The sequence below is a fragment of the Tetranychus urticae genome, chromosome 1, assembly GCF_039701765.1.
Source record: "Tetranychus urticae isolate SD_2017Ah chromosome 1, NJAU_TeUrti_SD_1.0, whole genome shotgun sequence".
NCBI classification, from domain to species: domain Eukaryota; kingdom Metazoa; phylum Arthropoda; class Arachnida; order Trombidiformes; family Tetranychidae; genus Tetranychus; species Tetranychus urticae.
The window spans coordinates 20,159,111-20,186,598 of record NC_142958.1 but is presented as its reverse complement, the minus strand read 5'-3'; the positions used below and the strand labels follow the sequence as shown (position 1 = coordinate 20,186,598).

General features: G+C 33.1%; 3 protein-coding genes and 1 long non-coding RNA gene across 5 annotated transcripts; 2 read left to right on the top strand and 2 right to left on the bottom strand.

The window, feature by feature from the left end:
- The first annotated feature begins 1,034 nt into the window (after positions 1-1,034).
- LOC107371907 (uncharacterized) lies at positions 1,035-6,174 on the top strand. Its single transcript, XM_015940056.3, has 3 exons — positions 1,035-5,213; positions 5,493-5,759; positions 5,846-6,174. Exons 1-3 carry the CDS (start codon positions 5,150-5,152, stop codon positions 6,091-6,093), a joined length of 579 nt encoding a protein of 192 aa, XP_015795542.2. The 5' UTR covers positions 1,035-5,149; the 3' UTR covers positions 6,094-6,174.
- A 1,625-nt stretch (positions 6,175-7,799) lies between these two features.
- LOC107372225 (uncharacterized) lies at positions 7,800-18,616 on the top strand. 2 transcript variants are annotated; one of them, XM_089270382.1, is made up of 10 exons: positions 7,800-9,018; positions 10,599-12,155; positions 12,338-13,624; positions 13,945-14,211; positions 14,298-14,558; positions 14,626-14,798; positions 15,124-15,281; positions 15,889-16,140; positions 16,235-17,559; positions 17,976-18,616. In XM_089270382.1, exons 1-10 carry the CDS (start codon positions 8,160-8,162, stop codon positions 18,347-18,349), a joined length of 6,513 nt encoding a protein of 2,170 aa, XP_089126508.1. In that variant the 5' UTR covers positions 7,800-8,159; the 3' UTR covers positions 18,350-18,616. The 2 variants fall into 2 exon arrangements, with proteins under 2 accessions (XP_089126508.1, XP_015795906.2); XM_015940420.3 differs by having other exon boundaries at positions 8,043-9,018; positions 16,235-17,424.
- Positions 18,615-25,573, bottom strand: ash1 (histone-lysine N-methyltransferase ash1). Its single transcript, XM_015940422.3, has 2 exons — positions 21,701-25,573; positions 18,615-21,213 (listed from the first exon to the last, which is right to left on the bottom strand). The coding sequence occupies exons 1-2, from the start codon at positions 25,221-25,223 to the stop codon at positions 18,761-18,763; spliced, it is 5,976 nt and encodes a 1,991-aa protein (XP_015795908.2). The 5' UTR covers positions 25,224-25,573; the 3' UTR covers positions 18,615-18,760.
- Positions 25,574-26,076: 503 nt separating this feature from the next.
- LOC107372227 (uncharacterized) lies at positions 26,077-27,471 on the bottom strand. The gene is made up of 2 exons (XR_001570986.3): positions 27,069-27,471; positions 26,077-26,904 (listed from the first exon to the last, which is right to left on the bottom strand). It is a non-coding gene; the product is annotated as an uncharacterized LOC107372227 (long non-coding RNA).
- Between the last annotated feature and the right edge of the window lie 17 nt (positions 27,472-27,488).

Below are 27,488 nucleotides of genomic sequence, written 5' to 3'. Positions count from 1 at the left end.
AAAATGTCACTAAAATCAATAAACAATTGTCCTTTTTTTTGTAAATGTTAATTGTAAAATAATGAAGGTTAAAGTATTGATTAAAATTGTGAAAAGTGTGAAAATGGAGAAAAGGTTTTCACGTAAAATAACCTCATTGAGCCTCTTTTTTGATGGGAAGAGAGTCGCTCTGTCAGGTTGATGAGTTGATCTTTTATGGCTTAACAGAGTGGATTGCTGATGAAAACTGAAATACGGACAGTTTTTTGGTTCATTAAAATCTATTGGGATTTTACCTGAAGGCGAGCTTAGAGGCTATTTTATTTGTCAAAAAGTACAAACCTTTATTTCCATCCTTACCTTGCTTCTCATCATAATCATCATCTAATCAGTAACTTTCATAGACTCTGATTTGTTACCTTCAGTCTAATATCTGACATAAAATAGTGAAAATGTTTTCATTTTTGTTGTTCCCTTGATAATAATAAAAAGAAAGAAAGAAGTTATTACAAGTTTATTACACTTCGGTTAAAAAGACATGAAGATCAGAATGAAGCTCAAGAATGAAGAAGATGAAGACTGAAAATCGATTGATTATCACTCCAATTACATAGAGATTCCATGAAAATTCACATTGTTACGGCGAAAAGAAGAAAAAATTTCTTGATAAACCTTTTCTTTACAGAAACAAAACTAGCTAAATATTTATTTATTTAGCAAACATTCAACCTTCTTCTTCTCATCATCTTCATCAACATCATCTCTCTGTTGAAGAGTGTTGAAAAATTGTTTAAATTGATTGCAAAGGAAGAAAAAGAAAGCAAGAAGAAGAAAAAAAAGAAAAGAAGATTTTCTTTCTCTCTTTACCTTCGTAAAATGAAATATTAGAAGAAGATGGAAACTTGTTTTTCCAGTTATACCAAGAAGCTCGAGAAAAAAAAGCTCAAGATTCGGAGTAAAATGATGATGATGATGATGATAAAAGTGGCAAAGCAAAACAGCAACATAAAAACCTAAAGAAGCATGATAATACATAACAAGAGTAGATATCATGTTGAGTTACATTCATTTGGAAATTTTACTTTCGCTGTTCAAAAAAACATACAACTTTTTACGTTCAATGGTTTTGCAAATTTTCAGTCTTTTTTAACCTTCTTTTTGCACCATTTCTTGTCTTCCTCATCATCCATAATATTTGTTAGTATCTCTTTCGTCTTCTTTTGGTCTCAAGCTTTTTAAGGGTTTGCTTTGAAAGGTAAGAAATTATTGAATGGCAATGAAAATTTTGCCCAATTTATACTCCATAGCCTTTTCACACTAATAATGGTTGCCATTTTTGTTGCTCTTGTTGTTGAGGTAAACCTTACTGTAATATCATTGTGTTAATATATTCAATCATTTACCATATTGACATGTTCACATACAGTCAATGCTATTGTTATGTACAAGATAAAAAATATATTTTTTACTTGCCTATTCAATTACAATACAAAAGTGTAAAAATAAACCAGCAAAAGTTGAAAATGTGCAAGAGTCTTATAAACGTAACAAATGCATCAATTTTTATTGATATTGATGTTGATCCAATTGAATGGTTATTCAATGGTTACTACAATGTATGGTTATCATATTAGCTTATGTAAATGAACAGTTATTTACTCTGAGAGTATCAAAATAGATTGATGAATCAGATAATCGGATGAAGATGGTTAAAATAGGAATCAAAAATCAAGTATTAGAGATGCAAGATTTTGAGTCTGAAAAAAAGGCTCTTCTATGCATTACTTTAATGCGACAAGAGTGACTTCTTAGGTTTAATCTTTCATGTCTTATAGCCTATCAAATATGCTGTAGATTATCAAGAAATAATGATGATGATGGTTATGAAGGTGGTAATGAAGTTGCTTGACATGATGGTTATCATGATGGTTATGGTGATGAAGTTGCAAGTTTAATTTTTAACTTGAAAATTGGAATGAAAATGAAAATCATTGAACGTGTAAAAAGGTCTGACTAAATGGTTGTTTTGATGGGATGAAAGTGTGATTGTTAGGTTGAGGTTTTTCTTGAAGGCTGCCATTAGACGATGAAAATTTAGTGATGTAAAGATGGTTTTTGTGCAACTCAAGTTTGAAAGAAGATTTTTTTTCTCTTCTTTTTCTTCTTCTCGCTCTGTTCATCATCTCAATTTACTTTGAATGAGGAGGAACCAATATTATAATGCTATTATAAGGCATTTAAAGTGATATTTTTGTAGGTTGAAAGAGAGCTTGAAAATGGATCCAAATACAAACATTGGGTGGTTTGTAAGTTTGGTAAGCAAGAGAAGCAAAAAAAATAAGGTAAAAAAATATTTTTCCCTGTTTTGGCTTCCATTACTGACTGTGACTGTATTAATAAACAGGCATTTTGTTTACCTTTAACTTTGTTGCTCACATCATCTTTTCAACCCCAACATTGGTTAGCATTGATGATGTTATTGTTGATACAATGCGACTTTATTTGATTATTTTGATCCTCTCCTTTAAACTCCTTTTATTCATCCAGTCACCTTACATTGACCGAACCAACACAGATCAATTGGCTTGGTACTCTTGTGATCTTTGGTCAATCTTTTCCCATCAGAGCGAACCTTTTCATCTTTTCTCTTCTTCTTCTCTTTTTTTTCTACAAAACTTTCGCTTCTTTTTCTCGCCATTTTTGACTTGTTTTTGCTCTCTTCTGTTTGGCTGTAAGCAAAAACCACAAGCAAAAAGAGATGATATGATGAGGAAGAGAGGGAGAGAGGGAGAGATAAGAGGGTGAGATTATTGTTGACTAGACTTTGGTTTAATGTTGAGGATAATTCATCTTACCTGGGTGCAGTCCTCCTTGCGTTTACCTTCAAACCTGCTGATTATGAGGCCTAATTACCGCCTAAGGGTATAACCAATTCAAGTGTAGCTCAAGATGAGGATGACAAGGATGATGAAAGAGAAAGAGAAAGAGAGAGATAAAGAGAAAGCTCTGTACTAATAAATACATGTTACTTTCAAATTCATCATTTAATCTTCACAGGCTTTTTGCTCTACTCTCTACTCCATCATCATCATCATCATCTCTTGTTTTTCTTGCTTTGCTTAAAACACTTCGTTAAAGATGACGATTATGACGAGTAAAAACAACCTTTTGTCAATTGTTAAGATGCTAAAACGCTTGATTGCTCAGCTAAATGTGCCAAAGTAAAGCCAACCTCAAAAGTTGTCTTTACCAATGAATAAGTTAATTGATCAAGTTTAACTTATTGAACAACTTGCTATTGAACATTTTATTGTAAATTGAAAAACAAATGAAACAAAACATGAATCCATAACAAGGCTTGATCTTGATAATGATGTACATTAGTGGTTAGGGTTGAGTTAAAAAACGGACATTTTGCCATAGTTGCCCTTTAAAAGTAAATGAAAGGGCCATTAAGATTAAACTTTATTTTTTTAGGCTTTCTATTGAATTTTTTCCTTATCTCTAGCAACTCAATATGCTCGAAATGTAACACCTAGAAATTGACTTAAATCTGACCCTTTTTTTGTTAACTGACCCTGACCATTGCACCTTTACAGAGGGAATGACTTTGTTATTGAATATTGCAAACAAGTTGTTAGTTAATCTTTAATGCTTCATATTTGATGAATGGTTGAAAGCAAACTAAGCATCACATTGGATCAAACATTTGGTTGATTCATGGTAAAACACCTTAAAAGAGCAATTTAAAAATATAAATTGCTAAACTTTCACTTTCTTCGTGATCAAAATGCTTTAAAGTTGAGGATGGATCAACGCAATTAGATTGAAACTAAAATGTTGAGAAATGAATTCAAGATTGAACAAAAAATAACAATCAATGATACTTCTGTGTTTAATAGATTGAAACTGACAATCATGATAAATAACCAACAAAATGCTAGTAAATGTTGACTAACAATTAATACAAAATGATAATAATAATATAATAAAATCTCCACCCGAAAAATTATTTACCTTCCTGTTGAATGGATGTGAAGAGTCGAGTGAACGCTTTTAACCACAGTAATACATGACCATTGTTAGACTCAAATTGTCGTTGTTTAATGAACACAAAAATTTAAAAGCTCAACAGTCCGCCCATTAATTTACCTTCCTATTATCATCTTTTATCGTCCATATCATCATCGTCCTCCTCTCCTCTTCATCATCACTTTATTCATCCTTTTTTTTCTCCTTCCTCGTCATTCCCTGATTTTGTCTCTCTATTATTAATACTTTACAAGTGACTCTGTTTAGATTTTTATAATCACAGTATTGCTACTGTAATTATAAGTGTCAATTTACTGTTTAATTTTGATTTTTAATTCTCAACACAATAATGTGATAAGTATACAGTTTAAATATTGTGATTAAATTAATATTTGTGACAATGAAATACACAGCGAATGTGCTATTTATCAATTTTATTGCGTGAAAATAGTAACATTGCCTTAACTTCAGTTTACCTTCACTTTTGTTTTAACCTTTTTTTGTCTGATATTTCACTTTGTATTGATTTATTGGATTATTGTAGTAACTACACTACTTTAATAGTCATTTCAAGTGTTCATCTTTTCGAGGAATGTCAACTTCGACTTCGACAATTGATTTGTTTGCATTTAGTTTCAAAATGACATGACAATCAATATAATAATAGAGGGGAAAATTGAGTAAAAAATGTGTTTTTGCTCGTTCATAATATTCCCAGTATTTGATTGCTTTATCAGAAACAATTTTATACATTGAAATGAATGGTCAATTAATTTATTTCATTATTTCACTCCAATATAACATTAGCAATTAAAATGCCATCAAATTAGTTGAATGTCTTTTCAGGATTGGGTTTAAGTTACAAATCCTGTTTTCCCAATTGATTTATGTTGAGGTCAAGTCAGATGGTAATTATTATCAATTTTCCAGTGTTTATTTATAAATTATAATAAAGTGATAGTTAGTGATTAGTTGATGACAGACTCAACTAATAATTGGATTTAAAAACAATTATGTTAAATGGTTGAGCTTTTCATACTTATGAACCAGTTGAATATCTGATTGTTTCAAAGTTTATATTTAAACGATCCTTTGAAAGCGTTACAATGTACTTTCCATCCCTTGATCTTTCCTTTGAATGGGCTATTACAATGATCCTTCAAGAATCCAAATTTTGCTTTCTTTAAAAATCTGTTCAAACTGTAAGTAAACTAACCATTGAAACACTCAAACCATTTGACTATTGTCAGTGTAAATCTTTGTATTGTTGATCCAATTTGTATTAACAATTTGAAAGTACATCAATCGATCATTACAAATTGTTATATAAGCAGAGTCTAACATGTTTGTGGGAAAATGAAATGGATATTTAATCATTGAATGCACTATTGAAATGGTTTCTGTTTTACCAATTTAATGAAAAAGATTTGCTTTTAATTTTTGTTTAACTTTTTTACTGTTTAATATTTACTGTTAATTAGCAAAACCTTGTGGACGTCTTTGGTCTTTTGAACGCATCATTGGTTATCAATTAACTGATTTACCTGACCGTGAGATACATAATGTTGATTTACGATCAGATTGTCAAGATCATTGTTTAGCTGAATCTACTTTTGTCTGTCGATCAGCAACCTTTGATTATTCTCGGAAAATCTGTAAATTATTTAAGGAAACTCAAAGATCCCGTCCAAGTGCCTTTAAAGCAACATCCGAAGAGATTGATTATCTTGAAAATCATTGTGTTAAAGGTAAACCATTTAAGTTTGTTAAATTGATTAACCAAGTATCAACTGTTGATTAACTTGACCTTTTATTGAAATAATTGTAAACACAGAACCATCAAGCTGCCAATACAAAGACTTCACAGATACATTTTCTGGTAACATTGATAGAGTAACTCATGCATTTTCATTAACCGATTGTCAACGTCAATGTGATACTGAACGCTTGTTTCCCTGTCGAGCACCCAATTTTGGATTATTCATTCTTTGGAAGATCTTTTTCGATTCGGTTCCATGGACCTGTTTAAATTCATTGAATCATTTTCTGGAAATACTATCTTTTAATGTCATATTCTTATAATAATTTATTGATTTATTTATTGATTCTCATTGTAATAACTTATTCCATGAAAATTAGCATTCATTAAGCACTCAAATTCATCAAGAGTTGTATTTCCAAAAATTCATTCATTTTGTTTCATTTTTTATCATTTAAACAAAATCTCAAAACGTTTTAAAACTTGTGTTAAATGATTTTTTAATGTTGCATAAACTAAAACGTTTGTAAGTGAATCAAATGATTAATAGTTAATCAACCTTTATTTATTTAATTTGAAACTCATTGTTTATGGTTAACATTCACAGCACGCACAATATCAATTTTATATGATAGTTCAAGATCTTAACCAAAGGTTACTTTACTAAGTGAGAAAAGCAGGATTACCATTGAAATCTCAAAAATCGAGTCATTACTGTTTGGTTCAACTTTCTAGACTTTCAACTTTCCAAGAAACTATCGACTTTTCTCTCAGTTAATGATGCGATGAAGTTTCACATGATCTACGAGCGTTCTCCTAGTTGCCTAAGAGGGAAGATTTTTAAAGAAAGCTGATCATATTAAGATCACCGATTGACCTAGCTATTCGATGTTGAGGATACGCATGAGAAGAATGTGTCTTTGTGATTTGTGAAGCACAAACTGTTAAGTCCGTTTTGTTATCTTTTAGATGCAAAGACAAGGTCTATCTTTGAAGATTGAAAAAGACTTGACTCTGGATCAGGGACATTCAAATTGAGTTGATGACCATTTGAGGTTGGTGAAGATGGCTTAACGGACGAGAAAGCTTCCATTGGAATCGGTTCAAATACTTGTCTCATGGAATGAAGAGCATCAGGTCAAGTTGTGATCTCTTCTGGGATCCTGTGAAGAGTTATCCAAGCGTAAAATGAGCCTTTTAGAGTCACTTTGCCACTGCAAAGCTAAAGTTGCTACTTATTTAAACCTGTCTCTGAAATAATATTTCAAATAATTGTATTTCAAACTTACTAGTCTTTGATCCGATTAGAAGTATTTTTACTGATTTTGGACAAATATCTATGTAAGACAAGTTTCTTGGGATAATGTGAGTCTTAAAGTGAGTAAATTTTTGTAATTCAGAATCAGTTTCTTCAAAAACAAAATTTCAAAAAAGTTGTTCAAGACCAACATTCAAATTAACTTGCAATTTAATAAATACCTTCAAGTTTCTAATATAATAAGTTTAAAAAAATAGATGAAATCTCTTTAAAAAATCAATAAGTTGACAAGAGTTGTAAAAAACAAAGAAATGCTCATTGAAATTGGACTGGAATTGGGTAAAGGATGAAAATCAGAAATTGAATCGTTTATTGAATAAAAAATAGCAATCAATGATACTTCTGTGTTTAATAGATTACAACTGAAAATAATGAAAAATAAACAAAATGCTAGTAAATGTTGACCAACAATTAATACAAAATGATAATAATAATATAATAAAATCTCCACCCGAAAAATTATTTACCTTCCTGTTGAATGGATGTGAAGAGTCGAGTGAACGCTTTTAGCCACAGTAATACATGACCATTGTTAAACTCAGATTGTCGTTGTTTAATGAACACAAAAATTTAAAAGCTCAACAGTCCGCCCATTAATTTACCTTCCTATTATCATCTTTTATCGTCCATATCATCATCGTCCTCCTCTCCTCTTCATCATCACTTTATTCATCCTTTTTTTCTCCTTCCTCGTCATTCCCTGATTTTGTCTCTCTATTATTAATACTTTACAAGTGACTCTGTTTAGATTTTTATAATCACAGTTTTGCTACTGTAATTATAAGTGTCAATTTACTGTTTAATTTTGATTTTTAATTCTCTACACAATAATGTGATAAGTATACAGTTTAAATATTGTGATTAAATTAATATTTGTGACAATGAAATACACAGCGAATGTGCTATTTATCAATTTTATTGCGTGAAAATAGTAACATTGCTTTAACTCCGGTTATTCCCTTTGTTTTACTGTTTGTTGGCGCGTCTTTTTAACTGTTTATTTGTTGTGTTTTGTGCCTGTTATCTTAATTTCTGATTTTATTGGATTATTACAATTGATTTTACATTATCATGCTGATTCAACATCGATCAGTGCCTGATAGAGGAATGTTTATTTCATCATCTACTTCTTCTCATTACCATTCATTCCCTAAGCATAAAAAGAAAAGCCATTCCAATGGGTTCTATGCTAATCAATGTCGTTTTTATTGCTGTACTTATTATCATCGTAAACATTCACCTTTATCGTCTCTATCATCTTACAAAAAACCTAAAGAATACTCACTCTGTTTGTTTATCATGATGATCCTGTTTATACAATTGCTTTCAATGGTTGGTACAATATCGGCTGACAATTGTTTTGGTGGTATCCAATCGTTTGAAAAGCTGGCTATGACTGACTTTGATGATGAATATAGTCCAGCCGGATTTTTATTGAGACAACCCGATCAAGCCTTGACTCGAGATTGTATCAATTTATGCCGTCAACAACCAACCTGTCTCTCATTTGGTCTAGATTATACAAGGTTTAGGTGTGCTGCTTACGCTGTTCACTCACAAGGTCTCAATCGAAGAGCCAATCTGGTTCCATCCAATACAACCAATTTATTTGAAAAGGTTTGCTACCTAGGAGTTCACCGGGAAGAGTATCAAAAGGTTTGCGGAGTTGAAAGATTGTGGGCATTTGAGAGGGTCAAAGGTGCCTTTTTGGAAGGTTTTGTGGAGACAACACTATCCAATATTGGATCTAAAGATGAATGTGCCAAATCATGTATGATGGAAGCCTCATTTACCTGCCGTAGTGCTGATTATGATCATGATAATCGAGTCTGTCGATTGTCAAAAGAGGATAGGCGAACTCAACCACAAGCATTCAGATTAGTGTTTGGATCAGCTCGAGATTACCTTGAAAATCAATGTGCAGCTCCAGGTTGGTTTATCCCTTAATTACTATCAAGTCAACCAAATCATTTTTATTCCACTGGTTGAAAAGTGGCTCATTTTTTCAAATCTTTTACACACTACCAAGGCTAATATTCAAGCATCAATCTGATTGCAGTCGTCAAAAAATTGAGTAAAAAATTTGTTTTTGCTCATCCATAATATTCCCAGTATTTGATTGCTTTATCAGAAACAATTTTATACATTGAAATGAATGGTCAATTAATTTATTTCATTATTTCACTCCAATATAACATTAGCAATTAAAATGCCATCAAATTAGTTGAATGTCTTTTCAGGATTGGGTTTAAGTTACAAATCCTGTTTTCCCAATTGATTTATGTTGAGGTCAAGTCAGATGGTAATTATTATCAATTTTCCAGTGTTTATTTATAAATTATAATAAAGTGATAGTTAGTGATTAGTTGATGACAGACTCAACTAATAATTGGATTTAAAAACAATTACGTTAAATGGTTGAGCTTTTCATACTTATGAACCAGTTGAATATCTGATTGTTTCAAAGTTTATATTTAAACGATCCTTTGAAAGAGTGTTAAAAGGCTACTCATTTTAACACTTGGTGTTGCCTTTATCATCAACTTAATTGACCAACATGGTTTACAATTACCATTTCAGTTTGTTTAATTTAATTGAACGTGATTGCTCATTTAGCTTTAACTCTATTGTTTAATGTCCATCATTATTATTTTACTAATCAATTAACAATTTTATCCAAGCCAATGACCAGTTGACATGAAACGTTCAACCAGTTTTTGGGTTTATCATAATATCAACAGATCAACTAACAAATGAACTGTTTTAATTGTTAACACTTTAGGTCAACTGATACAAAGGGTTGACTGTTGAAATATTGCAATTTGGGATAACAATTAATTTGTCATTGTCATCATCACTATTACAATGATAACATTTTTCAATGAAATAATCAAATTGAGCTTTTTTGTTTTACACCGGAATGAAACAAAATTGAATGATGATATTATACAAAATAGTAATTTTAACGAACCTTATGATGATTAGAATAATGATTAACCTTTAATTATTGTAGCAAAAAAAGTCTTTTGTTTCAATTGTGTGTGAAATTTTGCAAAAGAAAAGGAAAGTTGCAAATAGATTCGAATGTTGGTTTTCAAAATTTTGACCTAAATTTTGATTCCAGAGATTGAATGAAGAGACAAAATGAGTAAAGTAACCCACCCTCAGATGATCCTCATTGTCTCTTATTTAGACTGAAATTAGTTCATTGTTTTTGTTCCCAATTAAATCAATTATCTCTTAACTCTTGCAATTTTTCCCTTTCTTTCCTTCCATTACCATCAATTTCATGTCCCATTGTTTCAAATTTACAATACAAATTATTTTAAGTTTCATATTTTATAAGGTTACCCAGGTAAACAATGATATTCAAAGCTACTTTTGTTGAATTGATCTGTAACCAATGTTAGATTAACCGATTATTTTGAGATTCATGTGGAATCCATTTTTAACCAGGAAATTTATTCAAGACAGAAAATTAATACTTTTTCAATTCTCTTCTCTTTTCAGGTCCAACTGCATGTTTATATGATACCAAGCCAAATGTCGCTGTTATTACAATGGATTCATTAGTTTTTGCGCACAACATTGAAGATTGTGAACACAAATGTGATAAAGAGTATACTTTCAATTGTCGCTCCTTTTCGATTGATTCACAGCGTTGTTTCCTCTCAGGAGATGATTCCGTTTCCCTTTCACATGCCTCTCTACCCGTTAAACACGGTGCCATGTATGGAGAGAAAAAATGTGTCACTGAAACTTGTACTCATGGTATTTTTACCTATGAAAAGGTTACTGGAATGGTTTTACGGTCAGCTTTGGCAACTTCAGTTCCAATGCCTCATACAGCTTCCCTTGGAGTCACTGGTACTTGTCGTGATGAGTGCGATAAATCAAATTTAAATTGTCCAGCCTTTTCCGTCTCTTATTTAAACTCTCGGTGTGATCTTTTGGATCGCAACTCTCAAGGGCAATTTGGTGATTTTGTACCCCGTGAAGGGGAATCTTATTTTGAAAAGATTTGCCTTCGAGGTCCTGAGGTTGCAACAATGTGTCAAGACAAATTTTGGGCCTTTGAACGTGTTATTGGCTATGAATTGACTCCTCTACTCTACGAACGGGTTTACCATTTTGTACAATCTCGCCGTTACTGTGAGGAATATTGTCTACAAGAAAAGCTGTTTGTTTGTCGCTCAGCACTTTACAATGATGAAACAACGGAATGTAAATTGTCGCGGGAAGATAGGCGAACTAAACCAGCCAATTATATACGCAATCAAAATCCGAAAATAAATTACCTTGAAAATCAGTGTATCCGTTCTCATTCACAGTGCCCTTATGAAAACACACCAAGTGCTTATCCAACTTATACCGATATTGTTGAATCTCGAGATGTCAATTCAAGATCTGTATGTGAACAATTGTGCTCAGAAAATAAGCAATTTATTTGCCGTTCATATGCTTTCTATTCGTCTAATAATAAATGTCTATTGTCTGGAGATGATCGAGCTTCTGGTGGATCTTCAGCGGTTACACTACAATCTGGAATGACTTACTATGAACGTCGATGTGCCAAAACTCCTAATGATCATTATCCAACCACTGAAGATGATGACAATTCAATAACAAGTCATCTGAGCACAGTTCCAGGAACTGCAAGTGTCGACGATCAAAATAAAGCTACTACTCATGTAACACCTAAACCAACTTCTCCTTCAACCTCTAACTTACCCGATGAAAACACATCAGGTAGACCAACTGTTCCAGGTTATAGTGATTCAACCTCATCCACTGATACAACATCAACATCAACGACTAATGGCAATACAAATAGCGATCATACAGATCACACGTCTTCGCCTACCGCAACTCATAATCAACCCAATACCTCTGACTATCCAAGCCCAACTAATCCAACAGTTGACCCATCCACCATAACCGGACCATTTAGTCCAACAACTTCAACTTCATCATCAACAAATGGCTCATCAACAGCTAGTTCATCAAGTAAAGATGGATCCTCTTCAACAAATGCAAGCTTTGCCAATACAACATCGCCATCGCCAGGTTAGTTCAATAAATATCTGATGATATGAATTATTGTCATTAATTTTTCCATAGTTTTTTTGTTCAATTGTTACCAAATGAAAAAGTTGATTGATTTTATATTTTACATTGAATTCATTAATTTTTATCATTATTGTGTTTTTATACTTTAATATTGTTGTTGCTTTTATTTATGTGTTTAGTACCAAATAATCTTAAATGTGGACCGAATGGGAGATTTACCTTCGAACGTATTCCAGGCTTTGAACCAGTTGGTGGTTTTTTCAGTCTTTTATACTCGGATAAATCTAATCCAGGAATAGTAACTGAGTGTTCACGTCGATGTGAACATAACATTGGATGTACAGCATTTATTATGGATTACACTCGACGTTCCTGTTTTGGACTATTTGAAAATGCATCAATCGGACGACTAGACCTTCGAATTTCTCCAGGTCGTGATTATTTTGAAGGATTTTGTGTGGCTTCCCATTTAACGTGCCCCAAATTATGGACATTTGATCGTATTGTCGATCAAGCATCTATTGGTGTTCAACCTAAATCAATAATACGCTATCTTCATAAACCCGATTGTCGTCTTCGCTGTTTAGAGGAGCGCAGATTTAATTGTATGTCAGCTAGTTATGATGCGACTCTTCGTGAGTGTAAATTGTTTGATCAAGATCGTAACTCGGGTCCATTGAGATTGGTTTTCACCAAAGGAACGGATTACATTGAAAATCAATGTAACATTGATGTGTCTTCATGCAGATTTCATCCAATTGAACGAGATATAACAATAGTTGCAGTTACTAAAGCTTTAAAGGGTTCATCAACCTTCTTCTGTGAACAAGAGTGCAATAGACAAAAAGAGTTTAATTGTCGATCATACACTTATCTTGATCAGACAAATATTCCTGGAGGTAATTTATGTTTACTCAGCTCTGATAGCAGAGGAACCAGTCAAAAAGAAGCAATGGGATTCCGTCCAAGAGCTTTGTATGCTGAAAAAGATTGCCGTGGCTTTCGAAAGGGTCGAGTATCTTCAACTCCTGAAACAACAGATAAACCTCAACAATCGACTCAGCAACTTCCACCTCCCTCTCAACCTTCTTTCCCACCTCCACCAATCTCGTTTCCACCTCAACCTTTATCACCTCCAATTGATTTAACAACCATGATTACCAAAAGTCCAGCTGAAACAATTATTCCTCCAAGAAAATGTTCAACCTTTGACTTTACATATGAAAAAACGTATGGATTTGATTTGAGGTTTGCTCGTCGGGAAAGATCAAGAGTTCCTCCTAGTTTGGGAATAACCACAGCATGTCAAGATGAATGTACTCGTCGTGGACATAGGTGTCGAGCTTTCTCAATTGAATACGGTCCTAACCAACATTGTTTCCTTCTGGAAGATTCAGCTGGTGAAAATCATTTGGCTCTCTCAAAGATTCCTAATATTGCTTACTTTGAAAAAATTTGTTTAAAAGGTAAGTAAATTCAACTATTGATCACTCTAAAGTGAAAATCAAGGAAACTCTAAATTATACAAATTCAGAATCTTTTGATTATTTTAAAAGTGCTTAAAATGTTTGCTTGTTGGTCCAATTTGTATTAACAATTTGAAAGTACATCAGTTGATAATTACAAATTGATATACAGTATAAGCAGAGTTCAACATGTTTGTGTGAAAATGATATTTGATGATTGAATACAACATTGAAATGGTTTCTTTTTCACCAATTCAATGAAAGATTTGCTTTTAATTTTTGTTTAACTCTTTTACTGTTTACTATTTACTGTTAATTAGCAAAACCTTGTGGACGTCTTTGGTCTTTTGAACGCATCATTGGTTATCAATTAACTGATTTACCTGACCGTGAGATACATAATGTTGATTTACGATCAGATTGTCAAGATCATTGTTTAGCTGAATCTACCTTTGTTTGTCGATCAGCAACCTTTGATTATTCTCGGAAAATCTGTAAATTATTTAAGGAAACTCAGCGATCCCGTCCAAGTGCCTTCAAAGCAACATCCGAAGAGATTGATTATCTTGAAAATCATTGTGTTAAAGGTAAACCATTTAAATTTGTTAAATTGATTAACCAAGTATCAACTGTTAATTAACTTGACTTTTTATTGAAATAATTGTAAACACAGAACCATCAAGCTGCCAATACAAAGACTTCACAGATACATTTTCTGGTAACATTGATCGAGTAACTCATGCATTTTCATTAACCGATTGTCAACGTCAATGTGATACTGAACGCTTGTTTCCCTGTCGAGCACTCAATTATGAATCTTATTCTCGTGAATGTTTACTATCAAGTTATGACATTGCCTCAATCGGTTTAGGACAGAAAGCCTTACAATTAAGACGACACTCAATTTACAGTGAAAAAGGAAACTGTGAACAAGGTAAGTTAATTGTTCAATATCAATTTAATATAAAATATTAAAAATTCATTTTTCTCTCTCTTACCAGTTACTGTCCAATGCAATCCTCAAGATATGGTTTTAACCTTAAATTTTGATACACCCTTTATGGGTCGAGTATATGCCAAAGGAAATCCTGCTCAATGTTTTGAGGTTGGAACAGGACAAACCCGGATGCAATTTTCAATATCATTTGGAACTCGATGTGGAACTCGACAAGAGGTATCTCTTTCCTAATTTCATCTTCCTTTTCATTCTTCTCTCTTTACAATTAACACAACAAATCCTATCAATAACAATATCAACTTCATCTAGTTTTTCACTTCCTAATGTAAAACATTTTGCCTTTTTAACATCTTTGTCCCTTGTTAGTCCTTTTGAAATGCTTCCTTGATTCCGTTGAATAGCCCTTCAATAACCCTATTATATTGTATACGTTTTTTGACTCTTTTTTTTCTGTATCTTTATTATAATTTGCTTGTGCTTTAACATTTTTGTAATTTTATTTTTTCTCTTCTTTTTTTTGTGTAAAACTTTTGTATTCCAGGGCCTAAAAAATTTTGTCAATGAAATTGTGGTTCAACAACATGCTGTCATAATGACTGACAGTGATCGTACAATTAAAGTAATGTGTTCACTTAATGCCATTGACCAGACGGTTACACTTCACTCAGCTAATCAAGGGCGATCAGGAATTGATGTTACGTGAGTTATTAATAAAATTAACTTGAATGGATTAACACTTGTGCATCACTTGCAAACTCCTTTTTGATAACCATTTACAAATTATCTTTATGTTTGTAAATTATAATCAAGTGTAAAAATATTGCTACTTGGGAAGATTTTAGAGCTTTTAATTTAATCTTTGCTTCTGCACCTAATTTTATTAAACGGTTTGATTGTACTTTTGTTGTTGCTGCTGTTGCTGCCGATGTTGTAAAGTCAATTTACAATTTGTTTTAATGATTGTAAAGCATTTTGATTATGTGATGAATTCATTTTATATGGTTCAATAGGATTGTGTTGTTGTTGGTTAAGAAACTGTAGTAGATAATAAATATGTTTATAGCCGAGTGTCATTATAACCATTGAGCTAACTAGTTTTGAGGCAAACCTTATTTTCTTTCTTTCTTTTTTCTCTTTCTCTTTTCGGTCGTTATTTTGATATTGTTGCTCTTGTAAAAAGGGCCTTTTTTCACGGTACAAAATTGCCATAGGCACTTATTTTCCTTGCCACTTTGTAATTATTATAATAATAAAAACCTTTCAGCTAATATCTTTTTATTTTTCTTTCTTCTCTCTTTTTTTCTAGTTCACTAAAAACTGGTAAAAGTGCTCTTGAAAGGCCAATACCATCGGTTGTTACCAATACTGCAGCACCTCCAACTGTGGTAATGAGGATTCTTGATCGAACTGATCGCGATGCAACCCTAGTTTCATTGGGTGACGAATTAACCATGAAAATTGAAATATTGGATATAACATCAGCATTTGCAATTTCAGCTCGTAATCTTTATGCAAGAAGCTCAAGTGGAGAGTCTTTATATCTTATTGATGCAAATGGGTAAAATAATTTACTTGTTAATTTATAAATTATTGTCATTTAATTTTCTGTGATTAGTAACAGTTTTTTTTCTTGTCTTTTTTCTGTAACTTAGTTGTCCAACTGATGCATCAATCTTTCCAAGTTTACGGCTTGATCCTAATGATGGCAAATCATTAAGATCAACATTCAAAGCTTTCCGTTTTCCTTCAACTGGTGTTGTTAATTTTGAAGTTCAAATACGCTTTTGTCCAGACAAATGTTTTCCTGTTAAATGTCCCGAATCACTTGAATCTTTTGGTCGCAGGAAACGATCAAGTTTGGGCAAAAATTCTGATGGTGATGATATAATTGATGATGAAGATGAGATTGAAGGTAAAACGATTCGAACCTTAGGTGAACCAACTAGTACAATAGCCACTGACTTTAAATTGGCCGATTTATTGAATAAAAATCGCAGCGCTCTTCACCATAGATCTGAAGGTTATACTTATAATGTTCCTGAGTCAGACGCTAATAAAGGTTACAACTATGAAGTATCTCTTCATTCAACCACAATGGTTCCTCATTTACCGGCACCGCTTGAGCTTATTGGAACAACAAATAGTTTCAATAAATCTTATCAATTCTCAAATGATTATAAACCTGCTATAAATCGAATGGGTTCAAGTTATCATTCACCTCCATCAGCTTTGACTAGCAGTTATCAATACAATCCATACTCGTCTTATAATCAACCTGATTCAGGATATAATTATGGTCAAACTGGCTATGGTTATGGTCATCATTCAAATACACCAATGAATCAATATCCAAGTTTTAGTGGTTATGGAAGTAATCAACCTAACAGTTATGTAAATAATTATCAAAATTATGAAAATTCATATCAACATTCACAGCCAAATGGTTATAATAACAATAACAATAACCAACAGCAAAATAACAATGCAAACAATGAAAATTTTCAACCAATGGATCATTATCGTCCTTCAGCTGCTTCATCATCATCACCATCATCAGCTCAATCATCGATCTCTTATGGGTCTGGTACAAGAGTAGCATCTTCAAACAAATTACCTTCATCTTCTGTATCATCATTTTCCTCGGAAAGCAACAATAACTATCCAAGAGAATTACCTTCAAGTCCGTCAACTATCAACATCATTGGTACTCGCATTAATCCATCGGGTGGAGTTAACAAAGGTTTACCAGATAAAGATGAAAATTTTGCCTCAACAAACCGACCTCGACCCTCAACAGACAGGAAAAAGTTCAAACCACCAAGACCATTGCCCAGGCCAAAAGGTATGCCTGTTAATCCAATGGTTATTAACTCTCCTCCAGAAGTCGATTCCCCTGAGGTTCCTCTTTCTTTAGCTATCGTAGTTGGTGACAAAGAGAAGAATAAGGATAAGAATAAATGGAATCTTGAGACAAAGGGTAAGAAGAAGTGCAAAAAAGAGCCAAGTTACAATCTAGTTTTAAAGCATTATCCACCTATTTGTTGAGAGCATCATTTAGTTATTAGGTTTACTCTAGCCATTAGTCCATCAGTCATATAAACCTTATTGTTTCGGCCTTAAACTCTAGCGTCTTCTTTGTTAATACAGTAAAACCTCTCTCAAGTTAAATCAAAGGGTCGATAAGCAGGGAAATGCTGGAAATGCAGATAATTTGAAAAAAATTTGACCGATCAAAACAATTTTTACAATAAATGGCTCTTTTTACAAACTTTGAGAGGTTTTACTGTATTATTTCATTTCTTTTATAAAAAGAATCCTGTTTATTTGCCAATCCATTTTGTAAATTATTAGTCTTTTTGTTCTAATTGTTTCTTTCTTTTCTTTAATCGATAGATAAACTTCAGCCATCATCATCTGAAATTATTGGCATCCCATGTAACACTGGACCTGCTATTTTATACACTGCTATAATTGTTACTCTGGCTCATTGTCTTGTTGTTGTTTGTGGCTATTTTTACTATAGAAAGTATGTTTATTACACTGGAGGATCTAAATTGTTTACATTGGCAGGAAGAACCGTTTCGACTGAAAATATCACCACAATCACACGTAATCCAAGAGCAACCAATTCAAATGTATTCTTTGGTTCTCCAGGTTTAATATCTGATCGACCAACTCCATCTTCATCGTCTTCATCTTCATCAAGTGTTACCAATGTTGGCTTCCGATCATTATATTCAACGGGAGCTCTTGGATCACCACCATGAGTTGTGAAGATTCTTGAGTCTAGTAAAACAATCCAATTGTTATTTCATCTCCATCTTCATCACTTTTAATTAATTCAATCTTAATTCAAAAATTCAAAACGATCTGTTTAAATATTGTTTGACAATGTCTATAAATGAATGGCATCTAAAAATTTACCATAAAATTATAATTTTGTTTCCTTTCGAGAAATTCATCGTTTTTGTATTTCCCTTTTTTTTGGTATTTAATTTTAATTTTATACAAATAAATGGCTAAATTATGAAGTATTGGATGAATGTTTAGTTTAAATTAAAAACTACATGAAACTTCATGAAAAGAGGAGCAAAACATGTTGACTCATAATCATTGAAAGGTGATGAACATTTGTAACAATTATAATTTGTATGCTTTGTTTAACCTAAAAAGAAGAGTTAATTTTTTTTAATCCTATTCCGTTGCGTTCGACCTCCGATAACACCACGACATTTGCTTGATCCACATCTACAGACTTGTTGAGTTTCAAGATTAAAATTATCAAAATTATAATCATAAGTCAACTCTTCACCCGGTTCGATGTCTCGCAAAGCAAACAGACCAACTCTGTAATATCCATTGACAGACCATTTTTGCATCTCACAGTTAGGTTCACAACTGTGATTAACAAAGCGTCCTTCATTGGCCATACGATAACCATCAATGACCATTCCAGAGTCAAGATTAAGACAATAATGATGAGGATCATTATTGTATCGTTCAGCCATCCGAAAGCGAAACTCTTGCACATTCACCACTTCACCAATATATTCAAGAATAAATTCACCCCTTTTGATGGGTTCAGTAGTTCTTATTCCCCATCCTCTGTTGGGTGTTTCAAATCTTTGTAAACCAGGACTCCATTCATGTTTTTGCATACGTTGATTGGCGCATTGATCACCACACGGGCATAGATTGGGAGAACACTCAACATACATTAAACGATTGAGACAATCACTTAAGCAACCTTTCTCACTGGCATCGGAAGGCTTTTTACAATTACAACTCTGCTCTTCATCAACAGAAATGGGTTTAACATTTACAAATACATTTGATTTAATCTTTTTATAAGCACGAGTTGAATTGAATGCAGAACCTATCAGTTGACCTCGAGTTGATTGAAGCCAAATGTCATAAGGAAGTTTAAAATTAGAACGAGTTCGTCTGACTTTTTGTCCAGCGTACAAAGGTGGTGGTAGTAGAGTTGAATAACTAGGATCCAACTCATCGTCTTCAGGAATAGATTTTAAATTATCATTTGATACACTAGGACTGGGTGGACTAATTTCCATATCTTCACTAGAGATAGTTGATTGTGTCGATTCAGTAGCGAAATTGGCGGCTTGCATATTACTTTCAGTAATTTCTGCTTTAAATGATAATGAAAATAAGCCCGCTTTCAGCGTTTTTCGTTGAGGTAAATAAAAAGGATTTTTTGTCTTTGGTAGATTTGATTTCTTCTTTTTACCATCACTGGTTAAACTTGATGAGGGTGCAGTGACTTCGATAACTTGAGGTTTGAAAATTTCTTTATCTTTTCCCTTTTTCGGTACAACTGTTGATGCTGTCGGTTTTTTTGAAGCTGAATCAGTTGATTTTTTAGATTCTCGAAGAGACGTTCTTGAGGCTGGAGATACTTCTTTTGTGAGATTTTCTGATTTAATTGCTGATGAAGGTTTAGAACCTTTTTTCCTTGTTTTTGATGCAATATTACGCTTGGCAATATCATTTTTCACTTTAGTCTCTGTTTTAGTTAAAGCTAATAGACGACAGGTCCTTAAAACATCTGATGTAGTTATTGATGGCAGCGTTTTTGAAACCTTTGTTGGAATGTTTAAATTTTTGCGTTCTCCAGTGCTTAAACGTCTTTTCCTTCCTCTTCCTGGTTTAATAGGCGGCAATGGATCATTTTCCTGGTGACCAGTAGATTCATTGATTATCGGACTAGAAAGAGATTGGGCTTGATTGTTCTCTAATTGTTTTGGGTCAGGATCCGCCGTGGTTTTGTCTTCAATTGTACCATTAAGTTGATTGGTGCCATTAAGAGAATCGGGTTGCAGTGGATCACTAATCAAATCATTATTTTTACTAATTTCTTCACTGGTAATCTCTTTATTGTTAATTTCTTCATTGGTGATTTCTTTGTTGGTAATTTCTTTGTTGGTGATTTCTTGATTGGTGATTTCTTTATTGTTAATTTCATATTCAGTTGGGATGGCGACTTTGTTAACATATTTCTTCTTCTTTTTCGTTTTCACGAATCCAGTTCTGTTGATAAGACGTCTCTTCTTAGTTACCCTGGGCTTAACTTCTTTAGGTTTGTCGAGACCTGGTGTTGACTGGTCATAGTTATTGGTCACATTTTTATCATGATTCTTGGTGTTCTTGCTAATTGCACCATTGGCCTTTCTAGCTCGTCTTGGATAACTTTTACGACAAGTTGATTTAGATGAAGCAGTTTGAATATCATCCGAATTATCAGTTTGAGGAACACGATTGCTTTTTCTCCGTGATTTAGATATTGTATTTTGATTATTATTACTGCCATTAATGTTTAAATTGTTACTGTTGCTATTTGTACCAGATCTTGACAATGATTTGCTACCTCCACGGATATGAACAAATTTTGTTTCAGTCTCAATAGAGGCTGAAGATGATGAAGAAATTGCATTGGCATTAGTATTGTTATTGTTCACATGATCATTACAATTAGCCAAATTGTTAGATTGATTTGAGATATTATTGGAGCCCGAATTCGACTGCTTTTCACTTTTTGTCTCAATATGACGATGATGTCTTTTCTTAAGAGGTAGTCTTTCCTCAGCTGCTTTTGATCCTGAGTTAGATTCACCTGATAGATTCAATTAAAATTATTGGTATCATTAGAATTAGTTGTTAATAAAAGTTATTGATAAAAATGTGCATTGTTTTTTCAAGTGTTCAGGTTAAAGCTTAGTCAACAAGTATTGTCAATAAAAGTATAACAATGGATAACTTGATGGTGGTAAAAATTAACTGAGAAAAATTGATCACAAAAGATAGAAAATACAGTTAATCGTGAAGAGAAAGAATAATTTCAGGAAAAACTAGAATTATCAATACAGATAATTTAGAGAGTTCAATAATACTGCTATTCTAAATCTGTGTAAATAATGAATCAAAGTAGATTTTAGATTTTGAAAACTAAACTATGAAGTAATAAATGTAAATAATGAATGGAATTAAAATAAATTACTAAAAGTGTAATAAGTTTTAATAAAACGATGGAAACTATTCATGAAAGGGCCATTTACTGTAGAGTAAAACTTGACCAGTTAATAAAATAAAATTGTTCTCACCTAAAGTTGCTTGTGATGCTCGTTTCCGTTCATTACCTCCTATTGTTTCGTCATTTTGACCAGTGTCTTTGCTTTTCTTTTTACCCTTTTTACCAGCACTACTTCGTTCACCAGATACACCGGTCTTGGAGCCTGGAGTAACAGAATTAGATGTGACATTCATGATTGTGTTTATTGATGATGTATTTGTTGCTGCTGATGAGGAAGAATTTCGTTTAGATGAATGATTATGGTTACGTTTACGATGACCAGCAAGGTATTTCATACACTTAAAGAGACAAGGACGATTTTTAAAATCAGCAAGACTCTTCTCTTTAGATGAGATCTTAAGAAAACTGAGAAAAGAAGTGAGATTCTCTATGGCTGTTAAATAACTTGCATCAGCAGCCATTGGTTTCTCCTGATCTGGTCGAGATGATGTATGATGAGACTTGTGTCGATGTTTCCTTTTACGACGCGAATGAGAATTCTTTGAACGATGAAGTGATGAATGGATGAAGGAAAATTCGGGCGGTAAACATGCTTGTTGTACACAACTAGCATCATCCACAACGCTAGACCCGTCTTTTTCGTCTAAACATTTAGTTGAATTTGTTAGCAATGGAGATGAATATGAAAAAGCTGTTTCTTCAAATGAATTTTGAATAGTGGCACTTTTATCTTTTAATTCTTCGGTAATTGGTAAACTTTGTTCTTGATTTGCAGTTAACCCATCTTCGACAGAACTTTGCTTTGAACGATTCTTCCCTCTGCCTCGACCTTTTGTTCTAGGTTTAGCCTTCGGCCCATTTGTACATTTACCTAGATCTTGAGGTTTGTTTAAGCTTTCAGATTTTCCTCTCAGATTGTCCTGAAGCTTATCTGATTTCCGAGAAGAGGTTGCAACTTTAGAAGTTACAGTGGTGTTTAAATTTGATGACGATGTTGTTGTTGTTGTAGCTGCCGTAGTGGTTGTTGATGCTGAAGAAAAAGGTGACAATTTTAGAGATGATGAAGTTACTGGTACTGTTGATTTTGATGGTGACGAACCAACAGTATCGCAATCAGCATTATCTCTAATTTGAGATGGAGATCGCCAAACATTTGAGTTAGGTATAATGTTTTGTTGATTAAGCTCAAATTCATCGTCTTTGTCAGCCTGAAATTGATTGTTAATCGAGTCTCTAATGCTTCTAACCAGTAACTCGAAATCATCTTCTTTCCGCTGTGACACGAAAGGAGTCGTTGTTGTACTAGTAGGAGTTGATAAAGAGGAACCATCGTTATTAGTATTAGGTCCAGTAGATACAGGAGATTTAGAATTGGTTTTATTTGGAGAAGAGAGAGGATAATTAAGAGGAAATAATGGACTCATTCCGATTGGCAAAAATGATTGAGTTGAATTTTTACATAACTGAGATCTATTGTTAGATGCACTAGCAGGTGAAGAGGAAGGTGTAAGTGTTGTTTGAAAAGAGGTTGAATTGCTTGATAAATTAGATGAAGACATATTGAGAAGCATCTCTGTCAATTGAACCAGTTCACTTGTTGAAGGTTTCATTGGTTGCATTAAGGATGGCTCCATCATCTCAGCTGGCAATGGATTAACTTTGGTAATTTGCTTGTTAGAAGATTGATCTTCCTTTTCCTTATTTGGGTTGACATTTTTACTTTCAACGGTCCCAGTTTTAACAGGCGACGAAGGAGTATCATTAGTTATTACTTGATACTTCGAATCAACCCTATTTTTTGACCGAGTATTTTTTACTTTTATCTTGATTTTGATGGGCATTATTTTACTATTATCCTCATTATTAACACTGATGGCATTGCTATTTACAGTTAAATTTTCTTGGCGAGTGGATTGTTGTTGATTCACAGTCAATTGTTGACTCGACTGAGACTGAAAAGGATTTTGAATCATTTGATGATTTTGTTGATGTTGGTTATGCGAGTTTTTTGATGATTTTTTGTTATAAGAGCTCGATTCTGCTTCATTATTTACGAGTAAGCTCTGATTTGGTGATTCTCCTTGGGATTGCATTCCACTATCAGGAGATGTTTTTTCTCGTAAAAGAGATACAGATGCCGGACCAGCCGGTAAGTTTACTGGAATATTAACTCCAGTAGAATTTTTGATTCCTTGATTGATGGAATTTTGGCTCAGTGTTTTACATTTTTCTTGTAGCTGTGTAGTCATTTTTTCATGATTATTAACAGAAGTAGTTGATTTAAAAGATTGACTTGTTGAAGCTACATTTATCTGGTTTAAATGCGAATTGGCACAAATCGAATCATCTTTAGTAGGTTGTAAATGCTTGTTATTTTCAATCCTGTTTGGTTCTTGATAGCCTATATTAGTCGATGAATTGGCTCCAGATTTTTTAACCTTTTTCACTCTTATTTTATTCTTGGGTTTTTGTCCATCCGTACTAGGATCTTCCGAACTCTTCTTAGCTTTTTTGCCAACAACACGGCCTGGTTTAACTTTAATTTTAGCGCTACAAGAGTTAACTGAGCCTTGCTTAGCAGGTTTTAAATTGATAAGAAGCGGCGCCAAAGGAAGCTCATTACAGTCTGTTTGAACTTGAACGGCAACAGTAGAGGTTAATGGTTGAGTTTTCTTCGTTTCATGATTTGAAGATGACGGGATGGTCGATGAAGAATTTAGTTTAGTCCCAGTATTTTCGTTGAGAGTGCTACCTGGGCTGACTACTGACGATCTATCACGATTTTGTAAATGAGGAATTCGATAAGAACGGAGTCTCTGTCTTTCTTCAGCGGGATCTCTTTTCTTATTTGCTGAACCGCTGGTCATACCAGCAGTTAACGGACTATTTACACTAACCGATGGACTATAACAGCTGCTTTCACAGGACACAGAGGATGGTTGAGAGATCGGTGTTTGAGGATTTAAATGCAATGAATTTATAGCGCTATGATTTTTGTTTAACATTACATAACTATTGTTAGATTGTCGTGAATGTTCTCTACGATGATCACGAACTGCATTGCTGTTACCCGATTTTATTGCAGAAGTATGAGTTCTTTTAACAGTTCTTATTCTTGAGCGTCTCCCAAGAGAACTAGTTGTTTTAGTTGTCTCGGAAGAACTGCTACTGCTATCATTATCTGATCCACTAGAACTATAAGAACTGGAACCTGAAGATGAACCACTGCTACTACGACTCGAGCTAACGCTTCTTGAAGGACTCGAGCTAGAAACGCGACTCCCACTGGCACTGTGACTTGGGCTACGTGATCGACTATGACTTCTTGAGCGACTACAACTCGAACAGCTTTGACAGCTGCGAGATGAGCGACTAAAATGCGACGAAGAAGAGTAACCACATGAATTATCACTGCTACAGCTCCGTGAAGAGCAATCAGATGAGCTCCGATCACTCTGTTGACTTCCAGATGAACTATTTGAAGTAGCACTGGAAGAATCACTATCATCTGCCGAGTCTTGGCCATTTCCAGTAGACGCTACCGTAGAGGCGCTTTTCACCGGTGTTAACAAATGACCCTCATTAAGACGCATATTGGGTTATCCGATGGTTAAAAGAACAAAAATACAGAGAAAAATCAAGGTTGGAAATCTTTTCACATAGAAGTTAGGTCTGACCAAACAAGATACATAGAAGAAAGAGGGAAGCAGCAAAAAATGTATTTATAGTATTTTTTGGACTTTCCAACTTTCTGGCCTTTTCACTTTCATTTTAAACCATTAAAGGTCAATACAATTTATAATAAGGGCATCGTCATGAAAATAATTAAAAGGAATGTAATTATTTAAAATTAATATAAACACGTTAAATACAAGTATAAATAAAATAATAAATAAAACTCAAAAACCACAGTAAATACAGTGTTTTTGTTGCTCAATTTTACATTACATTCACAAAGCAAACCTTGTTTTATTTATCTTGTCACAAATAGATGGCGTCACAATTTCTAACCACGAATTTTTATTTTTTGAATGAATATGAGTTACAGAATAAGAATTAACAGAGAAAACTCAATTGATTAAAATTAAAATTGAAAAACATAAATCAGCAAATGAAAATTTCAAGATTAACAAATTTAATTGAATTAAAGCATGTTTCATGGTTCATGGATTAAAGATTTCAAGAGTAAATTTTACTTTCGATTTCTAAGTGAACCAGAAAATAAATACCGCTCAAGTTGTTTGCATTTGTTTAAGCAAATTGAGTCAATTATCATTGCTTAATATCTGCAATTAAAAGCAAAATCATCATTTTTCTCAACAATTTCTTCAAATAGAAAAGTCTCTTCTTTAACAGCATTTTATCCCGTCTAAGTTTCTATTTTTAATCAGTTTAATCATCCGTTATTGCTCCAATATTTCTAGTAACAAAGCACATGGATTGAAATTTAAAACAACTAATCAATTTATTGCTTTTACTTATTCAGTTTGTAAAGAAAAATTACATCAAGTTTGTTAGGTTAGGCAGACAACAGTACAGATATGTTTATCTGTAATTATTCAAATAGGTTCTTTGTGTAGTCGGATAATGATCCTGTGGTTGTGACTAGATAATCGTTAGTCTGGTTGAGCATCGGTTGTGTAAATACCTCACAAAAAGGTGTCTTCACAATAATCACAAGAGAGGTAATTAACATGGCAAACCAAACGATCCAAAAGAGTAAGAAGAAAATTAACCTTAAATGGACCCAGAACGGAGTAAAAGCAGCTTCCATCAATTCATTTCTTGATAAAAATTTTGCACTTTCTTGTCCATCTGAAGTCTCGAATCGATCGAAATTTTGTTTAGTTGAATCCATTGTTTTTTATTAGAGCACATTAATTAAAGATGGCTGTTGGGTTGATGTAAAAATGGTGACTGATTAGATGAAATGAAGAAAAAACACTGTTATGGAAACAATCTCTGCATCGTAAGATTTTCTTGGATACTTATTTCTTGTTTTCCTTATATTAATAGCTTTGATTACTTTCTCGTAATATCACAAAACCTAATCATAATTTAGCTTACACAAAAAAGATATCAGTTGTTATCCAAAGTAAATTAACTCGTGACTCTTATTACTTTTAATGGTTTAACCAAATGCAAAGAAAACAAAACAACCAATTGTGCATTTCTTTACTCTTCCCAACAATTGTGGCGATATTAGGTTTAAACTTGTGGTATCACTATTAATCAGCCAAAATCAATCTTTTGATCCTGTAAAGTCTCTGTCATCTAGAAATGGTAATAAGAGAAGATTAGGGCGTAATTAATATCCGGAATATTTCATAAACAAGACCAATGGTAGGTCAAAGCTCAATCCATTTCAATTGACTATAAAGAAGCTTGAGTCTATCCATTTGGTATGCAGAAAAATATTAATGAAAAGTAATACATACCGTTTTCTCAATTTTCATGCTCAATTAATGGTAATACGAGATGTTTTAAATCCAATAAGTGTTTTAAAAGAAACAATTGTTGGTTAATTCACATATTTATAGACTTGAAACACTTGAATATTTAACAATTTTCAAAGAACACTTGACAAAAAATTTCACTTCACAGCAAAAGAATGGAAAATCGTCTGACTGATATTTCATCATTTTAACCGATGAATAATAAAATGGCAATAGAAAATCTTTGGCTTATTTTGTAAAATTTTTTACTGGTTTATAAAAATTTTGACTAATTTGTCAACTAAAGCTCTCATGAGTTGTAATAATTAGTAATTTAGTTCATTATTTAGCCCCGAATTCAGTCGAACTTGACCCTCTTTTGAATTTGATTCCCCTATTACTGTGTTCTGATTGGCTGTTGCT